We start from the raw sequence: 18,911 nt of genomic DNA, 5'->3' as shown, positions 1-18,911 counted from the left end.
GGATACCTCGGTCTTTATGGCGTCTATGCACCTGAGTTCCGCTTTTGACTTGGTGGATAGGAATATACTATGGTCAAGATTAAGAACACTAAACATGCCGGCAATTTTGCTAGACATAGTGAGGGCAATATATTCTCAGACTGATGTGAAAGTAAGACTGGACTCTGCAGGTACCCTTTCGGAGCAATTTACTATCCACAATGCATTGCGCCAAGGATGTAGATTGGCTCCCACAATTTTCAACCTCTATGTTAGCGGCGCAAAACAGGCGTTATTAAATAGGGGATTAGTACCACCAGGAATTGGAAATGCTTGTATGTCCTGGTTGGCATATGCGGACGATTTCCTCCTTATTGACACCACTAAGGTGGGACTCCAACGCATGCTTAGAGCTTTTGAGGGATTTATTACCTCAATTGCCATTAAGGTTAACCCAGACAAAACAGTAATTGTGCGCTTGGGGAGGAAGAACAAGAAATCAAACACGCTATCTTGGGTATCTGGGAATATAAATCTCAAAGCAAAAGCGGAGTTTAAATATCTGGGCTTCTCAATAGCAGGGGCACAGTCAAGAACCCTACTTAGGACACAATTGAAACTCATGGCTGATATTGCTATCTCTCAAATGCGGGCATTAGACGCAAAATTTGGGACATTTTCTATGTCCCCTCTGAGAGAATTTTATACGAAAAAAGTAATTCCCCGCCTAATATATGGGTCCGAATTTCATTCCTCAACGTGTGAAGGTGAGTGGGCCTCGATAGAAAGCTATATCTGGAAATCGGTAATGTATTACTTATCTAAATGTATCTCGTATAACTTAATCAAGTACGAAATGGGTTTAAATTCGCTTCAGGCGCTAGTGACATGGAAACGAATGACGCTATGGAGAAAATGCAATTCTTCAGAGACTAACACTTTATATTATCATGCAGGTCGGGATATTTGCAATCCTTTCATAGTGGAACTAAACGAAGAAATAAATAAAAACTTGATGCTAATGGGTATTTCCACGATTTCTCTTAGGAACATCCCGGTGAGGGTGAAGGAAAGTGTGCTGGGTTTCGATTGGATCCATACCAAAAATGCGATATTGAGCTCCAAACTCTAACAAGTGTGTGCTATAAATAAATGGTTACCAGGGATGGAAAGTTACCTAACAAAGTATGCAAATAAAATAATCCGTAACGATTTTATGCGTTTTAGATTCAACGTATTGGCCACTAACCAAATACTCTCAATTAGATCCGTTGCTTAACTTATATGGCCGTGGTGTAGGTTCTGTGGTATTGAAGGTATGGTAGAGGACCTGAAACACATATTGCTGGTATGCCCGGCACTGAGGGAAAAAAGACTCCTATATTTTGCGCAATATGTTCACAACACTGCGGAAGTAAATAGAGAATTTATTTGGTATAAAATGCTGCACAACAGTAACAGCAATTTGAATATCAGGGTAGCAACATTTCTGAGAAATGTTTGTGCTCTGTTTTAAATCCTCTGTTCTTTCTCTATTTTCCATTTATTTTAATCTGGCTTTGGTTTTCTTGCTATGTAAGAGTAATGAGGATGAACTTTTGGATCGTTATTGGGTGACTTTGTTAAGTAATATTGTGAAAATTAATGATATGAATTGGGTAATAATGTTAATATGCTAGATATAGGAAATTAACTGTGTTTTCTTTTTATCTGAAAATGTGAATATGTTTTTTTGTTTCGCTATTCTGTTCTTATTTTGTATTCTCTGTAACGAAAATGAATATTTTTGTAAAGGTTTTTCTAAACCAAAACAAATAAACAAATAATAATAAAAATGCAGGATGAATGTGATGTGCTAAAACAGTAGCCTAACCCTTCTCCATAGTCCAACACAGGAACTGTACTGCATATCCAGAGACTAATACCTTCACTCGTGAGGAGGGACATTTGAATAGCACGCATCACTTTAGTAGTTACTGAACTTTACAGCAACGTGACCAAAGCAAAAGAAGGAATAAATAACTGACTATGAACTAATTCGAAATGGGGGCACAGAACAGTAGCTTGGTTTTACCCACAGCAGAAAGACCCCCCCCGCTTTCCTGGGAGAAAATGCTGCCAGATGTCTTACAAATCTATCATGTGTATGTTTGGTGATCATTATTGTCTTTCTGTCATTAACAATCAGAACTGCTTTCTTTATTGGTGCACGAAGTGTCCCCCTATCAGTACACTCACTGGATAACGAACGTCAGGGGCCTACAAGAGCACCCAGACCCTATATAGTGATTCCAGTTCCAAGAAAAGCTAATGATGAAACAAATTACTTAAATTTTAATGTAATTAGTAGCGATACGTATACACATGAGGTGATGAATGGAGGGAAAAGCTGGAGACAGGGTCCGCACGGAATGAATGATAATGTAGCACTGGCCACGGCACGCACCCACACACAGAATGCATACAAACAAGGGCAAGTGTCAATGGCTACAAGGCCTCCAACGAAGGCAGCAGAGAAGGAGAAACTGCCTGCCGAACACTCAATTCCAGAGAATAGTGGAGATAACCAAGAAAAGTCAAATGAAATGCCAAAAAAGGAGGAAATAGCAAAATCCCGCGAAAAAACAGAAGGGGCCACGAAAGAACTCACAAAGAAGACACACATGCTAATAGAGTATTTGTTCCCATTTATAGTCCAAGCAACGAAACTACACGAGGAGCTGAAAAACAGAACTAAAGAAACTATAACTGCAAGCACACCTGCTCCAATGCAAGATGCAAGCCGCAGGCCTACAACACAGCCACAAGTTGGGAGGTTGATGAACCAACGGTGGTTATGGGAAGTTTATGGCAGACTGCAAAAAGGAAGGAAGGGAAGCACAAATCCGTCCCCTACAAAAGCGATACAGTCAAGGCAGTCTGCTCCACCGAGATACCTGAAGTGGAAAAGCAGCACCGACGCATTCAGAGACGTAGTAATAGAGAATTACAGGAGAACACTGAGAATCAAGAGAAGCCTGCATGAAGATAACAATGAACTTAATGACTACCTGGACAGCACAGCCCATCTCGGAAACAACATATGGTAACAGCACATGAAGGAAGTAGGGCGGAAACAGTCAGAAGGAGAATGCTTCGTCTGTGCTCTACTACCATACAGCATGGGAAAATCCAAGATCTTTGTGGCTGTAGAAATTGATGTCCCTACAGCACACTGTATGTCACATGTAGCAATGTGCAACACCAGAGGACAATTTATGGGAAGAGACACCTCGTTGATATGGGCCAACGAAAAGGATTACCCAGATGAAGATGGCTACGTCCAGGACATTAAAACAAGAAACCGAGCACACACCAGAAGTCGTGTGATCAGGTACAAGAACCCTGGCATCAAAGGATCAGGGATAAGATGGGAAGTTAACCCGAGACTGAACGTTCAAGGGAAGACTGCAGAAGAGGCTCAAATCTGGAAGAACAGAGGCCAAATGCAGATCTGGGGGTCAGTGGTTTCCCCAGATGGATGGGAAGAGGGAGTAGCAATCTGCCGAGCGTGGATGGTCCTTGGAGCCTGCAAAGAAGCAATAGAGAATTCACAGAGGTTATGCAAACCTCTGTGGCCAAAGCTAGTAAAATTACTAACATGGGTGGAAGATAGAGGGGGACCCCTGCAGACAGTGCTACTGGAGAGCCAGAAACTATGCTTCAGAAACAATGGCACAAGGAAGATGGGAGAGAATCAAAACTGTGGACGAATCTTTGAACCTCCAGGAATGACCCAAGGAACCGCAGTTATAATGGACCATTACTGGGCGTGTGGATCCAAGGCATACATAAGGCTGCCAAAAAACTGGGGAGGCATATGCACACTAGTGAACGTCCATGTTCCCACACTAGTGATCCCTAAAAATGACCTAAATTTGGACAGTTTCCCGAAAGCAGATGCTCATCTAAGAAGAAGAAGATCTGTGAAACTGGTATCCAGGATGAAGAGGGAAAATTACTTTTCTCCCAAATCAGAAAAGGAATTCCATGCAATCCTGTACGAACATAGGCTGTTCTGCCTCACCTCAACAGTATTCACAACGCTACTCCTGCCCCACATCCAAGTTGGAGTGAATGCTAAATGGTTACAGATAACCAGATCGGAGTTATTGCAGACCATCAATACCACTATAAAAGGATTCAACGCCATCAAAGAAGAACTGAGAGCAATCAGACTGATGACCCTCCAAAACAGATATGTGCTTGACATGATCACTGCGATGGATGGAAGTGTTTGTGCAAAAATTGGAGAATTTGTTGCACATTTGTACCATCACACGATGAAGAAAACGGACCCTAACAGAGGCCATAAGCATGTTGACAACTCTAAAGAACCAGATGACCGATGAAACGGATGAGGTAGACGATGACAGTAGGTTTGGGAACCTATTCTCATGGGTCCCGAAATGAATGGCTGATATATTCAAATTTCTGGGAGCCCTACTAGCAATGGTACTGCTAGGATTCTGCGTTATTAAGATAATCATCACACAATGCCAGAAAACTGCAAAGAAAGCCATTCGGATGAAAATTATGGTCAATGTCGAGCCAGGCTGGAAGCCAAGAGACCTGACAGATGAAGAAATCATGGACTTTGTGAAGGCCAGCGAATTTGCACCAGAAGGAACGAAGTTAACATATCCTAAAAAGCGAAGAAGGTATGAAGGAAAGTGGATCTACTGCAGTCCAAATGGACAGTGCCAGTTTATGACCTGGAACAAAGATGAACATGTCAAACAGGAGGAAGTTTGAAAGGCGTTATAAAAATATGGACTCCAAAGACGCACATGTTCACGCCTTCATGTACCAATCCTGAAAATGATGAACAAAACACTGAAGAAGCAAAAGAAACACAGGAGAAGAATGAAGCAGAAGTGGTTGATGAACCGGCCAGAGGGGGGAGTGTAAAGGAGGTTCCAGACATGACCTGCACCCCTGCCCCCCGTTTCGAGCTACCAGGAAGGAACTTGCCAAGGCACATGACATATGAAGAGCAAATGAACCTACAAAGAGCTGCACTAGGACTCTGCCCAGTATACATCAGAAGATCCATACCGGTTGAATCACCCATAATCAGACAACCCTGGGCAGCACGGTACCCTATTAAACAGGCATACCAGCCTCTGATACGAAATGAGGAGTCCCTACACACGGTCCACGAAGAGACCCCAAAAGCCTTAATGCCAGAGGAAATGACACAAGGGCCTGAACAGATCAGAGAATGAACAAGAGCAGCTATCGAAGATAACACGCCATTGCAAGTTACTACAAAATTGAATGGAATGTATGCAGAGAAGAGACAATGTTAAAACATAAGGAAAAGGTGCTACGAGACAAGATGGAAGCAACCGTCCTGTTCAACGTGGGTAAATAGGCTTGAAACGCAAGATGCTAAGAAATCGATACTGCCTGCAATGCTTAGTAGAAGATAGAGCGGCGGGTGTCAATCATCTAACTACCTCAATAAGGCACATTATACAAGTGCAACTCCATTTTGTAAAAGCAGAAAGGTACCCAGGCGGGCCAGAGGCCTGACAGGCTAAGTTTCATAACCAGCCAAAGGCAGGAGAAGGAGCGGAATCGAAACTCAGCAAAGAGCGGCCCATGCTTAGGAAATCGAGGTCAACCAGAGAAGGGGAGGATAGCATGAGCTCACGAGACTCCAACTACAGAGAATACCAGCCCGTCTGTGAAGGTCAAGTTAAGAGAGGCATATGCAGGTGGCTAGGCTGACACAAAATTAAATGCACAAAAGGCTAGAAACTGAAGCAGATTCACGGTGAACCAACACGTGACCAGCCAGGCGCGAAGAGGTATCACCGCCTGATGTCATCTAGAACCTGAGGATGCCTAACTTTTCCTGATAAGAGGCTACAGTTTCGAGGCCATACCCAGCCAACTAATTGACACATAGCCCTAAAACACTGATTGATGGAAAGGAGGAAGGGTGAATCTTGGGGCACTAGGCACCTGGGTGTCTATTCTGCATGCTGCTAATTAAAGTGGAGTTTTATGTTTAGGGGTGTAACTTGCCCAATCACAATGGACAATGTAATCTAGGGTCCTATAGACACTGTACCCAATGAGACGTCGTACACATAGTGACGTTATCACGCGTGTTGTAGAGGGATGGGCGTAGACGCCCACCCGATAAGACCCGATAAGAGTTAGCCAATCCACATGCTTTATTTCTCTATGCAGATATGGCACCTATACTCAAGTTACAATATGAGTAGATCAATCGACACACCTGATTTTTATGTGTATATAATAAATGGATTTCATACAAGGGAATAATGCAGTTTAAGGTGCGGAGGAGAAAGATGACAGCCCTGGCATATGGGCTGCAAATTATTATTTTTTTCTATTAAATACCCAATCTTCTATTTAATAGAAACAATTAATAATAGGACTCATCATTGAGCCACTCATAGAGTGCAGAGGACATGAGTTCCCAGATTTGGGACCTATACTTAAGTTACCTTTTCTAACCAATTATATTGCTTGATGATTTTTTATAGAAATTAGACGTCAGAGGTGACGATGTTAGCCTATAAGAATTGCTGTTCTACCAAAGTTTGTGGAAGTCGGAGCGAGACCTGTGATCGCACTACAGCTGATTCCCATTTGTTTCCCTGTTTGATGTATGTATCATTAAACAGACTTCCCTTTGTCAAACTACTGAGTCCTCGTTATTGAGTCGTGTCAGAGTAAGGGAATCCTGCACCCCCTGTCCTCACATGGTGCAGCTATCTTGTCATACAAGTTCTAGAGGTTGAGTGCTGACCAATGGGCCCGTCAGTGTATTCCTCTCCTCATGAACAAGTGTGTGGGGGTTGAAAGAGCAGGGTAGAGTGGGTTGGAGTCAGTAGAGAGTGTAAGGTGGGTGGGGTAGAGAGAGTGGGGGTAGGATCAGTGGGGCTACAGAGAGAGGGGTAGGGTGGGGCTAAAGTGAGAGTGTGGGAGAGGGTGGGTGGGGGTAGAGAAAGAGAGGGAGTATGGTGGGTGGCGGTAGGGAGAGAGGGGTAGGATGGATGGTGGTAGAGAGAGTGAGAGGGAATTGGGTGGGGGTAGAAAGAGAGAGAGGGGGTAGGGTGGGGTCAGAGAGGAGAAGGTGGGGTAGAGAGAGTGGGGGTGCAGTGGGTGGGTGGAAGTGGAGAGAGAGTCTGGATATGGGTACAGGGGTGGGGTAGAGAGGGTCGGGTAGGGTGGGTGGGCAGGGGTAGAGAGAGAATGGGTGGTAGGGTAAGTGGGTCGTAGAGTGAGTGAGGGTAGGGTAGTTGGGGTAGAGAGTTGGATTAGGGCGGGTGGGGTACAGAGAGTTGGGGACAGGTTGGGTTTGGCTAGTAGAGAGAGTAGAGTGAATGGAGTAGAGTGGATTGGTGGGGGGTCAAGAGAGTGTCATTAAGGTGGGTGGTTGGGGTAGAAAGAGTGGGAGTAGGGTGTTTGTGGGTAGCAAGAGTGTGGTTAGGGTGGGTGGTAGTGTGAGTGGGAGTTGGGCAGAGAGTGCAGGGGTAGAGTGTGGGGGGGTAGCAGGAGTGGGGGTAGGGTCAGTGAATGGTAGAGAAAATGAGGGTAGTGTGAGTGTAGGGTAGAGAGGAGTGGGACTAGGGTCTTTGGGGTAGAGGGATTTAGGGAAAAGGGAGTGGGGTAGGGTGGGTGGGGTTAGAGAAAGTGGGGGTAGAGTGGGGTAGAGAGAGTTGCTGTAGGGTGAGTAGGTGGGGGTAGGGCGGGTGGGGTTAGAGAGAGTGGAGGAAGGTTGGGGGTTAGAGAGAGTGGGGTAGGGTGTGTGGGGGTAGAGAGTGTAGGGATTGGGTGGATTGGTGGGGGGTAAGGATTGTGGTGGCAGGGTGGGTCAGTGGGATAGAGAGACCAGGGGTGAGGTGGGAGATTGAGGGGTAGAGAGAGTGTGGGTGCGGGGTAGAGAGATTGTGGGTAGGCTGGGTGTGGGGTCGAGAGAGTGTGGGTGGGTTGGGGTATAGAGGGTGGTAGTAGGGGTAAGGTGAGTGGGATGTCAGTAGAGAGGGGTGGTAGGGAATAACATGCAGTAACACTAAATCAGGGGTCTGCAACCTGCTCGCTGGATGTTTTGGACTACATCTCCAATGCTCCCTCACCATCAATGATACTGGCTAGGGCTGATGGGAGTTGTAGTCCAAAACGTATGGCAGCCAAAGTTTTCAGGCCTCTGCTTTTACGATGTGTTGCGGTACATAAATGTGGGTCGTGTCATGGCCACAGGCCAGCACTACAAAATACAACACCGGCTGCTCCTAAAGAGCTTTCTATAAATAGCTTCCTCTATCCATTGCTTTCATGCCAGCCTTGAGCGGTGCTCTGCAGCTTGCATTCTGACTAAGCTCCGCTGGAGTCCTGGGAGGAGGCGGCTTGAGATGGAGAAACACGAGGATGAGCGGGATGGATAGGAAATAAAACTCAGGACTGCTGTTCCCGCGAGTGAACTGCAAAGCAAGGGTCACTCTGCAGCCCACACACATGAAAGCACACATGATTTCAAACAAAAGTCATGATTGGCAGATTCGCTGCAAAACACGTGTTCATTGCTCTAAGTAGCATAAGGCCATGAAAATACAACACATTGTGCTTTGGCCATTATGTACCTCCAAATTCCCAGTTACCATGCCAGCCGCCTATCCTGTTTCACAAACACCCCTTTCTCTCTTCTTCCCTGATACTAATGGTGTTGGCACATAGGTGGCTAGCAACACCAAATGCGCCAAACCCACAAGGACATTACTGCATCGCACAGTGTCCGCCGAGAGTCGCTGTGTGCTCTAGCATCTTTGGAAAGCACTGTGCAGCAGAACGTTCAACATTGACCCCTACCAGCCTTCTGGCGCCCATATGACAGGGATCTCACTTACAGTTCCAATTCAGACAGAATGTACTCAGAGACATTTCCATTCCGATCTACATCAGTAGTGCCTGACATGTACATATTGGGCATGGCCAGGGTAAATGAACACAGTGCTTTTAACCAGACTTGGGGAACCGGAAATGCAGTGGCAGGAAGTGAAGGAATATTGGGAAAACGTTGAAAGAGATTCACACTGAGAGGGGCACTGACACTCTTCAAAAAGAAGGTCCTCTTGCTGCACGCACTTGGTCCTGAGGGGAAGAGGGTCTCTGGAGAATGTCCTCCTTTGCCCACAGATGCAGGACAAACCAATGAAAGAACTGGATGAATATTATGCCACAAAAACAAATCTGGCCATTAACAGACCTGACTTGTATTCAAGCAAGCAAATTATTGGGCAAATGCTAGAAGACTATGGGCCTCATCATGGGTTGGGCAGAGCGGTAAAAATGTGATGGTAACGCTATTACCGCTGCATTACTGCTCCGACCAATCCAGAGTTTGGCATAAAGCTGGAGATTTACCTCCAGCTTTTAGCTGTAAGTAAATCTACAGCTGTCTTCCCATTTTCGTCACTATTACTGCCATTGATATTACCGCAGGCGGCAAAAGAGCCGAAAAGCCCCATAGACTCCTATGGACTCTTAAAAAAATGGGGAATTACAGCCTTACCAAAACTCGGGATCCAGCGCTAATATTGCCAGACCGAGATGCGGTAACTCTGTTTGCATTGGCAGTGTTCCAGTGCATTTACCACCGGGATACCGCCAAAGTTGTGATGAGGCCCTATATCTTGCGAATGGAAAAGCTATCCATGGCATGCCCGTTTGGAAAAGGAATACCTTCAGATGAGCTGATTCAGAATTAAATAATAATGCATACGAGTAGCCCAATCACCCAAGAACACATTTGGCCAAGCAACAATCTGACCTTAAAAGAGACGCCTGCCATTCTGGAAAAGGTTGAGCACACAACACTTTGTACCAATGCTGTCAAAGTGTCATGTAATAGGATACATTTTGCCCAGGAAGACGGTATTTTAGCACATGAGATTCCCTTTGATGTTGACCTTCCACTCATCATCCTGAAATGTATAGTAAGAGAAAACCTGGCCTAGGCCTGTAAGATTACAATGACAGAAGGCAGTGCCTAGACTCTTACTAGATGGTGAATGCTGTATGCAATTGTGTGCATTAAATTAGCAGGTAAATGCTGAGAAGCGCTATACACTAGATGAGTACTCGGCAGGTTTGCAATACACCTCTAAGTGAGGTTCGGGCCTTTAAGAGTATATTCTCCATTTTAAATGTAAGTCTGCACAGAGATGTGTGAAGTGAAAACCCAGCACCCAGCCAGACATTATTTCAGTTGTATTCCTTCCAAAGGAGGTTTTTACAGTGGTTCACACGAGGAGCTAGGTTTTTGTCCTTGTACAGGCAAGAATAACTACTAGCGGTTGAACACCTATCGCTAGAAACATCATTGGTGTCCTAGCTGTCGACAGAGCAAGCAGTACGTTAGAGTCAGCTTGACATGAAATCTATAATAGTAAATTGTTAAACAAACCTAACGAGAAGGTGACCAACTCTTGTGTTTGGGGGGGCGTACCAAGCTGAATACTGATATACATCACAACTTAGTGGGCAGGGTTTCAGAACCCTTGCTTCTTAGATTTACACTAAGAACCCCATCTTCAAACAAGTGTCCATCTCTTGAGAAGTGATCTTACTACTCATGTAATGGATGACAGATCTCCATATGGGAGACTGGCAGGCAAGCAGATTGGAAGATGACATGTCCTGATGGGCGAGCGAACTGAGAAGCAAGCAGTCCTGAAGTGCCTGTCGTTCCATGGCAGAACCCCATCTTTGACAGGGCGTTTCTCTGCTAAAAGAGCAGGGCCATCCATTACGTGCTGTGCTGGGTAAAGGCTCTTGGACTGAAGAAGTCCCATTCAGTATTTTTAATCCTTAGAATTTCGTTTTGGAATTTCATTTTAGCATTTAAAGATTGAGTTGAATGCTTTTGGCTTATATTTTGATTTGGTGTTTGCATTACGCACTCGCATTATTTGCATTTTGAGTAGCATGTTTCTGAAATAGAGTATAATGCTTACCCTTGATTTCTATAGCAGTTGCCTTTGGGTTTTTGCAGGTTTGTTATTAATCAAATGCATTTGCTTTGCAAGATTGCATTTCTTTAACATTGAGGAATTGACACATATGTTGGTTTAGCTCACCGTATTGGATAGGTAGCAAATAGCGCTTTGCAGGCTTTCTGGTGTTTTGAGTTCACGATGGTTTAGCCGCAGCATTTGCGAGAGATTGTGCTTTGCCCATTGTGGGCCCTGTTGGAAGGAGCAGTTATTGTGAGTTGTCATAAAGAAGAGAGTTTTTTTATTTTCAGCATCTGCACAGAATGAAAACTGAACTGTGATTTATATGCCATGAAAGATGGACGAAGAATTATTGAATTGTGACATTTAAGGAGGAGGCTGTTTTTTTTTAGTTTTTATAATAAAATATATTAAAGTACATTTTAATGGTCAGTGCACGCATTGGAGTCCATATTCATTTATTGGTAAATGTTATGCTGACATGACAAATTGACATACCTTTTTTACTGAGCTGGTCAGATAGTTCAGCGAGTAGAGTGCTCGCTTTGACATCTGTGCAGAGCATGCCGATGCAGGTTCGAATCCTGGCAAGGCCGAAACTCATCTTTTCATCCTTCCGAGGTTGATAAATGAGCACCACACACCATGGGTAATAATAAGAAACCCTCAAATATCTGAGAGTTCATAGCGCCATATAAATGTGCACTATTATTATGTTTAATTACTGTTTTGTTTTGCTCTTGACATGCACACATTTGAGTTAACACGTCAGGGACACTGTCACATACTGGCAGCACACACTTAGGGTTGGATGTGCTTAAAGGTGGGAGAACATTCTTACTATGGTTCCTATGAGATGAAAAGTCACTTGTCCACACAAACTCACAATAATGTGTTCGTGCTGGTAGAGAGCCTCCCAGAACCCCCTTTGTTTTGCATATTAAGTAACTTTGGGTCTCATCCTAACTTACCAGGGGAATCCAGACGTGGACCCCTGGCTCACTGTTCTCAGAGAGGTACAGCTCCACCTCACTGATGATGCCCAACAAGGCCGAAACACGTGTATGGGGTTGCTGTTGGTACTCTTGTTCAGAGGAGAATTGCCTAGCATTTCGGTGCTGGTTTGCCCCTGGGCAGGACAAAGACTGATATGCAGGGATATTTCTTCTCTGTGAAAGGGACAGTGAGCTAAAGACTTGGTTGAGACTCTCCAAGGGGCCATCCACCCAAGAACAAGTCAATGGTCTGTGTTCGTGCTGGTAGAGAGACTCACAGAACCCCCTTTTTTCACAATAATACATGTTTGTAGTTGCAAGCAGAGAAAATGTTGTACTCATAAGTACAACAGAGACGTCTGCCAAGTTCTTTGTCATAACCTGTGCTGCCGTCGCCTTAGAAAGGTTGTTCGGTTCTTCCTACACAATGTATAGGTGGGGATATGCCCCGTAATAGCCAGAACTTCCTTAGCTAGTCCAGATTTTCAAAGAAAACACGACCCAAGAGAAGAACAGCCTGAAGCCCAAACAGGTCCTCCTGACATGGAGAAAGTAAAGTGATTTAGATGTAGCAGATTTGGACATGTTGTGAGTTAACAGTATTTCCCAGCTTTGGATCACAAGTGTTCCAGTTGTGGCATTAAGGGGAGTTCAGCAGAACATGCAGGTGAAGAAAGAAGGTTGGAGGTTGGTTGCATTGAGACATCATATGATGCTAAACGAGAGTCATGTGATGCACACGATGGACAAGCAGTACCCCAAATGTGAGTAAAAATCAAAGGGATACTGATGGTATTGTTTGCTGGTTCATGTTCACCTTGAGGGATTGCATCCAAAGACACCTGGAAAAACTTTGCCGTAAAAGGTGCAAAAATAAAGTCACACAAACCTGATGCAAAGGATCCCAAGGATTATGAAGGGTCCAGGATCAAGTTACTAGGGTTCTACCAAGTTCTTGCAAAGCTCAAAGGATGTTTGGCCATAATCGAACTGCATGTCATGGAGAAAGGTGTAGGCTTTCTGGGATGGATAGAGCAGGGAAGCCTAACATAACACTTGATCCCAATGGTCCCAACCAGGAGCTCTGTGGATATAATATGTTCCCTATGGTATTCACCGAGAAGATTGGCAAACTCAAAGGATACCCCCAGAAGTTCAAATTAAAGAAAGGAGCAATCCATGTGGCACATAAGGAGAGGACTATCCCATTGGCCATCCAAGGTGAAGTTGAGGCAGAAATCCAGAGACTGGTGGTGCAAGACATCATAGAGCTGATTGAAACAACTGAGTGGCATGCCATCATTGTTGTGTATTCAAGGTCAGTGGTAAATAAGGAGCCATGTCGATCTCAGGGACATAAAGAAGAGAAACAAATTGGACATGTTTCCCATGCCAATAATCTCTGTAATGTTTCATTGTATTAGAGGCTGCAGTAATATGATTTTGCCATACAGTGTGTTCCTAGTAAACAGAATTGTATCCCTGATCTCATATCAAGGATGCCTCTAGCTTCTGAGGATGCAGGATAGTTTGAGAGGGGGAGCTGCACATTGTTGTGACAGTACATACACAGGTACTGGAATCCATAACCTAAGAAGAGTTTTTTGAAGATCAGACAATAGTGAGCATAGGAAAGTGGATGGGAGAAGTGTGGCCTGATAAGAAGGATGTCCCAGAGTGTTTTTGTGGGTATTGGGAGGTGAGAAATTAACTCAATGTAAAATTAGTTTTAGTAAGAGGGGAAACGTTGGTCCCTCCCATCACTCTAAGGAGTAGTATAATAAAGACAGGGCACAAAGGACCTCGTTCTATTACAGTGACAAAAAATGAAATTTCAGAGCATACTACTGTTGGCCTGACATGGACATACACCTTGAGGGGGGTTGTCATGGAGTTATGGGTCTGCCTCAACTCAGGCAAAAGTGCCAGAACTGTTAAACCACCACAAGAATATAGGAAAAAGAAGAAAATAGTTGATCACTATGATAGATCACCTCTCCAAGTGGCCTGAGGCCTTTGTGGAAGAACATGTCCAATGGGGCAACATTGTGGAATTACTAAAGGTCATGTGTAAAAGGTAGGAGTACCTTAAGGTAATCATCGGTTACATCAATTGTTTTTTAATTTGTAAGTAACGAAGCAAAGGATTACTATAGAGATAAGGGCATAGAGTAACCCTATTCTTCTGTATACCACCCGCAGAATAACGGGATTGTGGAGTGGCAGAATATGATGCTACATACCCCACCTAACAGTATCCCCCAGGTCAGCCCCTACAGGCTAATCAGAGGTTGAATCAGTGCGCGAGACCACCCAAGCTAGGTCCCAAAACAATATGACAGGGGAGCAAATCCTGTTAGGATAGAGATAACAGTCAGTTATGGGAGGCAAAAGGGGCACTTGCCCAGGATGCCCACCTTGGAGGGGGCACCCACAAGGCTGCCTGGTCTAAAGTAAGATTCCATTGTTCACCAGACTTAAATAGCACACACCAGGAGATTTTGTGGCATGCTGCTGAGGCGCTAAACCTATTGCCTGTCTGTTTTGACAAGTGCATTTTGCCTTGATCAATGAATCATGTAATGCTTTCTGTGTTCACTGTGGAATACATCGTTTATGTTTTCCGTATGGCACAACTTCTGAAACATTCTTTCCTTCCTGTCGGAATTATGTTGATCATGTGCAATAGCCAAAATTGAAATCCATATTGATAAATTGAGTGCCACAATGTTCAGAAGTTTGCTCAGTGTGTTAAGCACTAATTGCAGAGATATGTGTTCGCATGAAAGATTAGAAGAACACATTCCAGCAAGGCTGGCTGAACCTTTCCTATGTCTGAAGTTTATGAACCTACCTGCATATGTACTCGGTGTTGCAGCATAAGAGCTGCTATTATCAGCAATGTTCCTGCACCAGATAGGGGTTGCTATAAAAACTAACATGTCATTCGTATGGGCAAGGTCTAGAAATTGGTTTGTTCAGATGGGGCGTTCTAAAACTTAGGCAATCCCCTCCAAAGAAGAGCATAAACTATTAGTGCAAGAGGTGAATAAGTATCCAAATTCAAGACTGTGGAACCAAAGTGTTCATGCTTGTATCCTGGTTTTACCAGCAGACGATACAGTGATCCTGGTCAAATCATACAATATCTCTTGCATTACTGTGCTGTCTTCTGTGAGGTTTGCCTCCTTGCATGCAGATGGCATTGTTTAGCTCATTACTTGATCTTTCTTCTTATGTAGGCCATTTGAACGGAAGGGGTGGTAGACAGGAGAGAGCGGACCAGGTGTTGTAGGCTTTGGGCAAGCATATTTTAAGGTCTGCTCATTTGACACAAACAACGTTTTGCTTTTTGTGTAAAAGTCAAAGGTTTTTCTGCAAGTTTATGAATTACAATATCAGAAGCCATTGTTCTGGAAGTATTTAAAGCTCAAAAGTACAAAAACATACCCAGGTTAAATCTGTTAAATCACATTGATTGGTATGCTGGTACTTATATACTTCCCTTGAGGATGGAGAGAATGAAGGTAGAATCATTCCCATTTTGCGTAACGCCCTTTAGTAATATTTTGGTTTTAAAAATGGCCAGGTTTGGAAATGTGATTTGTGTACTTTGCAAGTCAGTTTTGTAAAATGAGATTGTTTTAGTACATGGCAAGAGCTGGAGCAGAAAGTGTTCAAATGCAGAAATTGCAGAGTTGGGACAAATCCCAGCTTCACCCCTTTAGCAATGTGGGATCCTGGGCATCTCATTTAATCTTGTATTACCTAACCTCTCAGAATTGCCAGTCCCTTAACCTTTCAAAATTGTCAGCCCTCCAGAGGGATTTCCTTCACAGGGTATGATCTTCACAAAAGCCTCACTCAAGATTTCACTAGCTATATATATATATAGGGTTGCTTCCACTATAATAGCGAGCATTGATATACTGCACACCACAGGCAGTTGTTCCTTGATCTCTAATGGCAACACTATTTAAAAACCATGTCCCACTTCTAATATCAGTCTGTCTGGATAGAGACACCTTCCTGGTAGTTTCTAATCTGCATTCACTATCCATGCTATGCTATTTGTAGCTTTCTCCTTCCTTACAATTGGTCTACTCTATCCATGCCTGAGCACGTTTGCATTCTATGAGGCAGCTAATGTGAGTTCTCTGCCCATTCTGGGTTACATGTACCTTTTACATACAGTCCTGCATTAATACTACAGGCTGCATACCTTCTCGAATGCTACTGATAAAAAGTATCCTGTTTCTATACTGGAAGAGCAGTAACCTCTTCGTAGAATGCTAATGTTGGCATCCAACTGCTACGTGTCTATCATTCTGATTAGAGCAAGAATGAAGAGGGTAAGGGGACTTAAAGGGAGTAAACATGCTTATTTAGAATGCCTCAAGGCAGCATATCAACCTATAGGTTATGATCACGGTGGGGGAGGGTGGCACCAGATATTCTTGATCACTTAATTCCTTTGGTTTGTTGGAGGGGGCCCCAAAGATGTCCATCCCCAGGGCCCCAAAAATAAATGCTTAATAACAGTGGGTGACTGCATTAAGGTAAAGTCCGCAGTTAAGGTTGAAAAAGAATAGTCAACATATTGCAAGCCCATGCAGGTAAGAAACAGATAATGCAGTGCAAGTTGAAGGGGGAAATATAGCACCTAAACCATGTTGTGAGGAGAAAAAGAGTAGTAGGGAACAGGTAATACGTGACCAGAAAAGAAGTTAGGGTTCGGGTGGTCCCACCACTGCCACAAGCTAGGATTTAAGGATGGATGAAACTGTGACCACACCCTGTAGTGTAAACCTGGGCGAATTGACTGTGGGTATGGGGAAACTCTTTATCCCACTACTGGGACAGTGGAGGGTATTGGAGTTCTGGACTCCATCCCGATGGCATCATGGTGCTTCAGCAAAGGGGATCCCCTCTGGGTTCTGCCTCCGTCTTAAATGGTTCCTTGTGTATCACGCAAGGGGGTTGGCTTGGGCAAGTGGACTATCCGGTGCAGTGTGAGGGGGCAGGGACTGCTCAATTTACTGAATGGTTTTAGGCTGTGCTTAGCCTTTTTTTGCGGTCATTGTTGAAGGACATTTCATATAATGTATGTTATGGTTATTCTATCCTGTCTTTGTTACTTTCCTAGGAAGAGGAAGGGTGTGGTATACTTCCTCCCTTCCTCTGACCTCACAGAACCTCTGAGGCTACGGGTGGAATGTGGAATGATGGAGAAGAGCGTGAGGGTAGGAAAGTTGGAGGGACAGCGAGAGAGTGGTTGTGAGGAGGGAGCTGAGGTGTTTGCGTGGTGGTGGCTTCAGGGTTGCTTATAACAATAACTTCTTGTTCAATGTTTCCTTGTGTGTGGTCTCCATACTTCAACAGCACTCAGGGGTTAAAATGAGGGTGCTTTGGTAGCAGAGGAGCTGGGATGGGTAATGGGAACCGGGATGTGGGACTCCAGAGAGGAAGAATACGGTTGAGTAGAGAGATCAGCAAATGGCCAGATGTCTTTGAGAGTAGTGTCTTGAAGTCCTTCTTGAAGTGTAGTCGATGGAGGGGCCAGTTAAATCTGCAGTTTTAACTTGTTCAGGAGATAAAAGGGGAGAAACATCAGGGACAGTTGAACATGTTTAAAGACATACCAATATCACCAGAAAAAACCTACCTTGGCATTGTCTTGGATATCTTTTCTTCGTGCCCAAATGAGAACCAGCACATAAAGGACAACGATGCAGCCAACAGTGGTAACTACCACTGGATTATCCACAAAGGTGGCAAAGAGTTCCAATGTTTTGCTGACATCAATAGCATTGGGCATCACAAAGAAGGAGCTGCCAAAGAAGGTGAGGTGAGTGCAGAGGCACTGGGTGCTGCTGGGAGTTGTTTTTGGACCCACCTACAATTCAAAAACAGAGAATGGTCACATAAAGAACAGTGTGGGTTTGCTTTTCTCAGGAGCACACTGTTCATCAACTTAGCCACACATGCCCCTCATGGTGGGCTGTACCGCAGCGTTACTCCCCACCGCCCGCGTTAATGGGGTAGCGGGACATTAGTGCCCAGCGCAGTCTGCTGCACCGGGCAATATTTCCATTAGTACCTCAGGAAGACGTGGGAAGAGTTCTTCGCACTGATGAAACTTCAAACAGGGCTGGCCACAATAGAGATGACAAAGGGAACTTAAAGAAGATGCCCTTTTAGTTCCACGGTGCCGCAAGGGGAATGCCAGATATGATTATGGTAAGGAACCGATGGGGTAAACAAAGGAATGCTTTTGAAACCTTTTTTGTAGGCATGCTAGGTGTGGAGGCAGGGAGCAAGGGAGAAATCCAAAGCGGTTCAGAGCTTGCTTGAAATTAGGGCATATACTGTTAGATTGGGCGCTAGTTCCAGGAAACCTATTGCTGCAGCACAAGCCCAGGTGCTAACTGATGTGCAGTACTTGGTTGGGGAACACAGTTACTTTGCCATGCATGCCTAAGTGTGTCTTAGCATCTGTGGAATTGGGACAGACGTAGACAAGAGTTGCACAATGTCTAAGGTTTCCATCAATCCCAAACATCCTAGGTTTTTTTAGACATGGGCCACCTTATTACTGAAGCTTATCTCAGAGTGGATGGATACAGGGCTTGTATACTGGTTAGAGCTTAAAGGCTGCTCAGCCCTGCCCATGTTCTTTATTGTCACGAGGATGACTTTTGCTGTCATCAGTTTTGTATTTGACCGGGTGCCTCTGTTTTTGCCTCACTAAATTAATTTGGCAAATCAGCCGTTGTTCTCACATTCTTTCACCATGCTCTCGTTCTAACACAATATGTACCTTGCTTTTTAACCTGAAACACAAACCAATCTGCAGAAACAGGTGGCGGAAGGAGCCCAAAATGGGCATTCATGAGCAATT

General features: G+C 44.4%; 1 protein-coding gene across 3 annotated transcripts in view; it reads right to left on the bottom strand.

The window, feature by feature from the left end:
* LOC138455382 (polycystin-1-like protein 2) overlaps window positions 1-18,911 on the bottom strand; it is a 900,768-nt gene that overhangs the window by 387,217 nt on the left and 494,640 nt on the right. For all 3 annotated transcript variants that reach the window (XM_069607102.1, XM_069607103.1, XM_069607104.1), the window contains one exon: window positions 17,676-17,906. In XM_069607102.1, coding sequence (XP_069463203.1) covers window positions 17,676-17,906 — 231 coding nt within the window. The remainder of the gene's footprint in view (window positions 1-17,675; window positions 17,907-18,911) is intronic.

The sequence above is a fragment of the Ambystoma mexicanum genome, chromosome 1p (assembly GCF_040938575.1).
Source record: "Ambystoma mexicanum isolate Mex_15411 chromosome 1p, UKY_AmexF1_1, whole genome shotgun sequence".
Taxonomy (NCBI): Eukaryota; Metazoa; Chordata; class Amphibia; order Caudata; family Ambystomatidae; genus Ambystoma; species Ambystoma mexicanum.
Note: the sequence above shows the minus strand (reverse complement) of the source record. Positions and strands in the feature narration are given on the sequence as shown.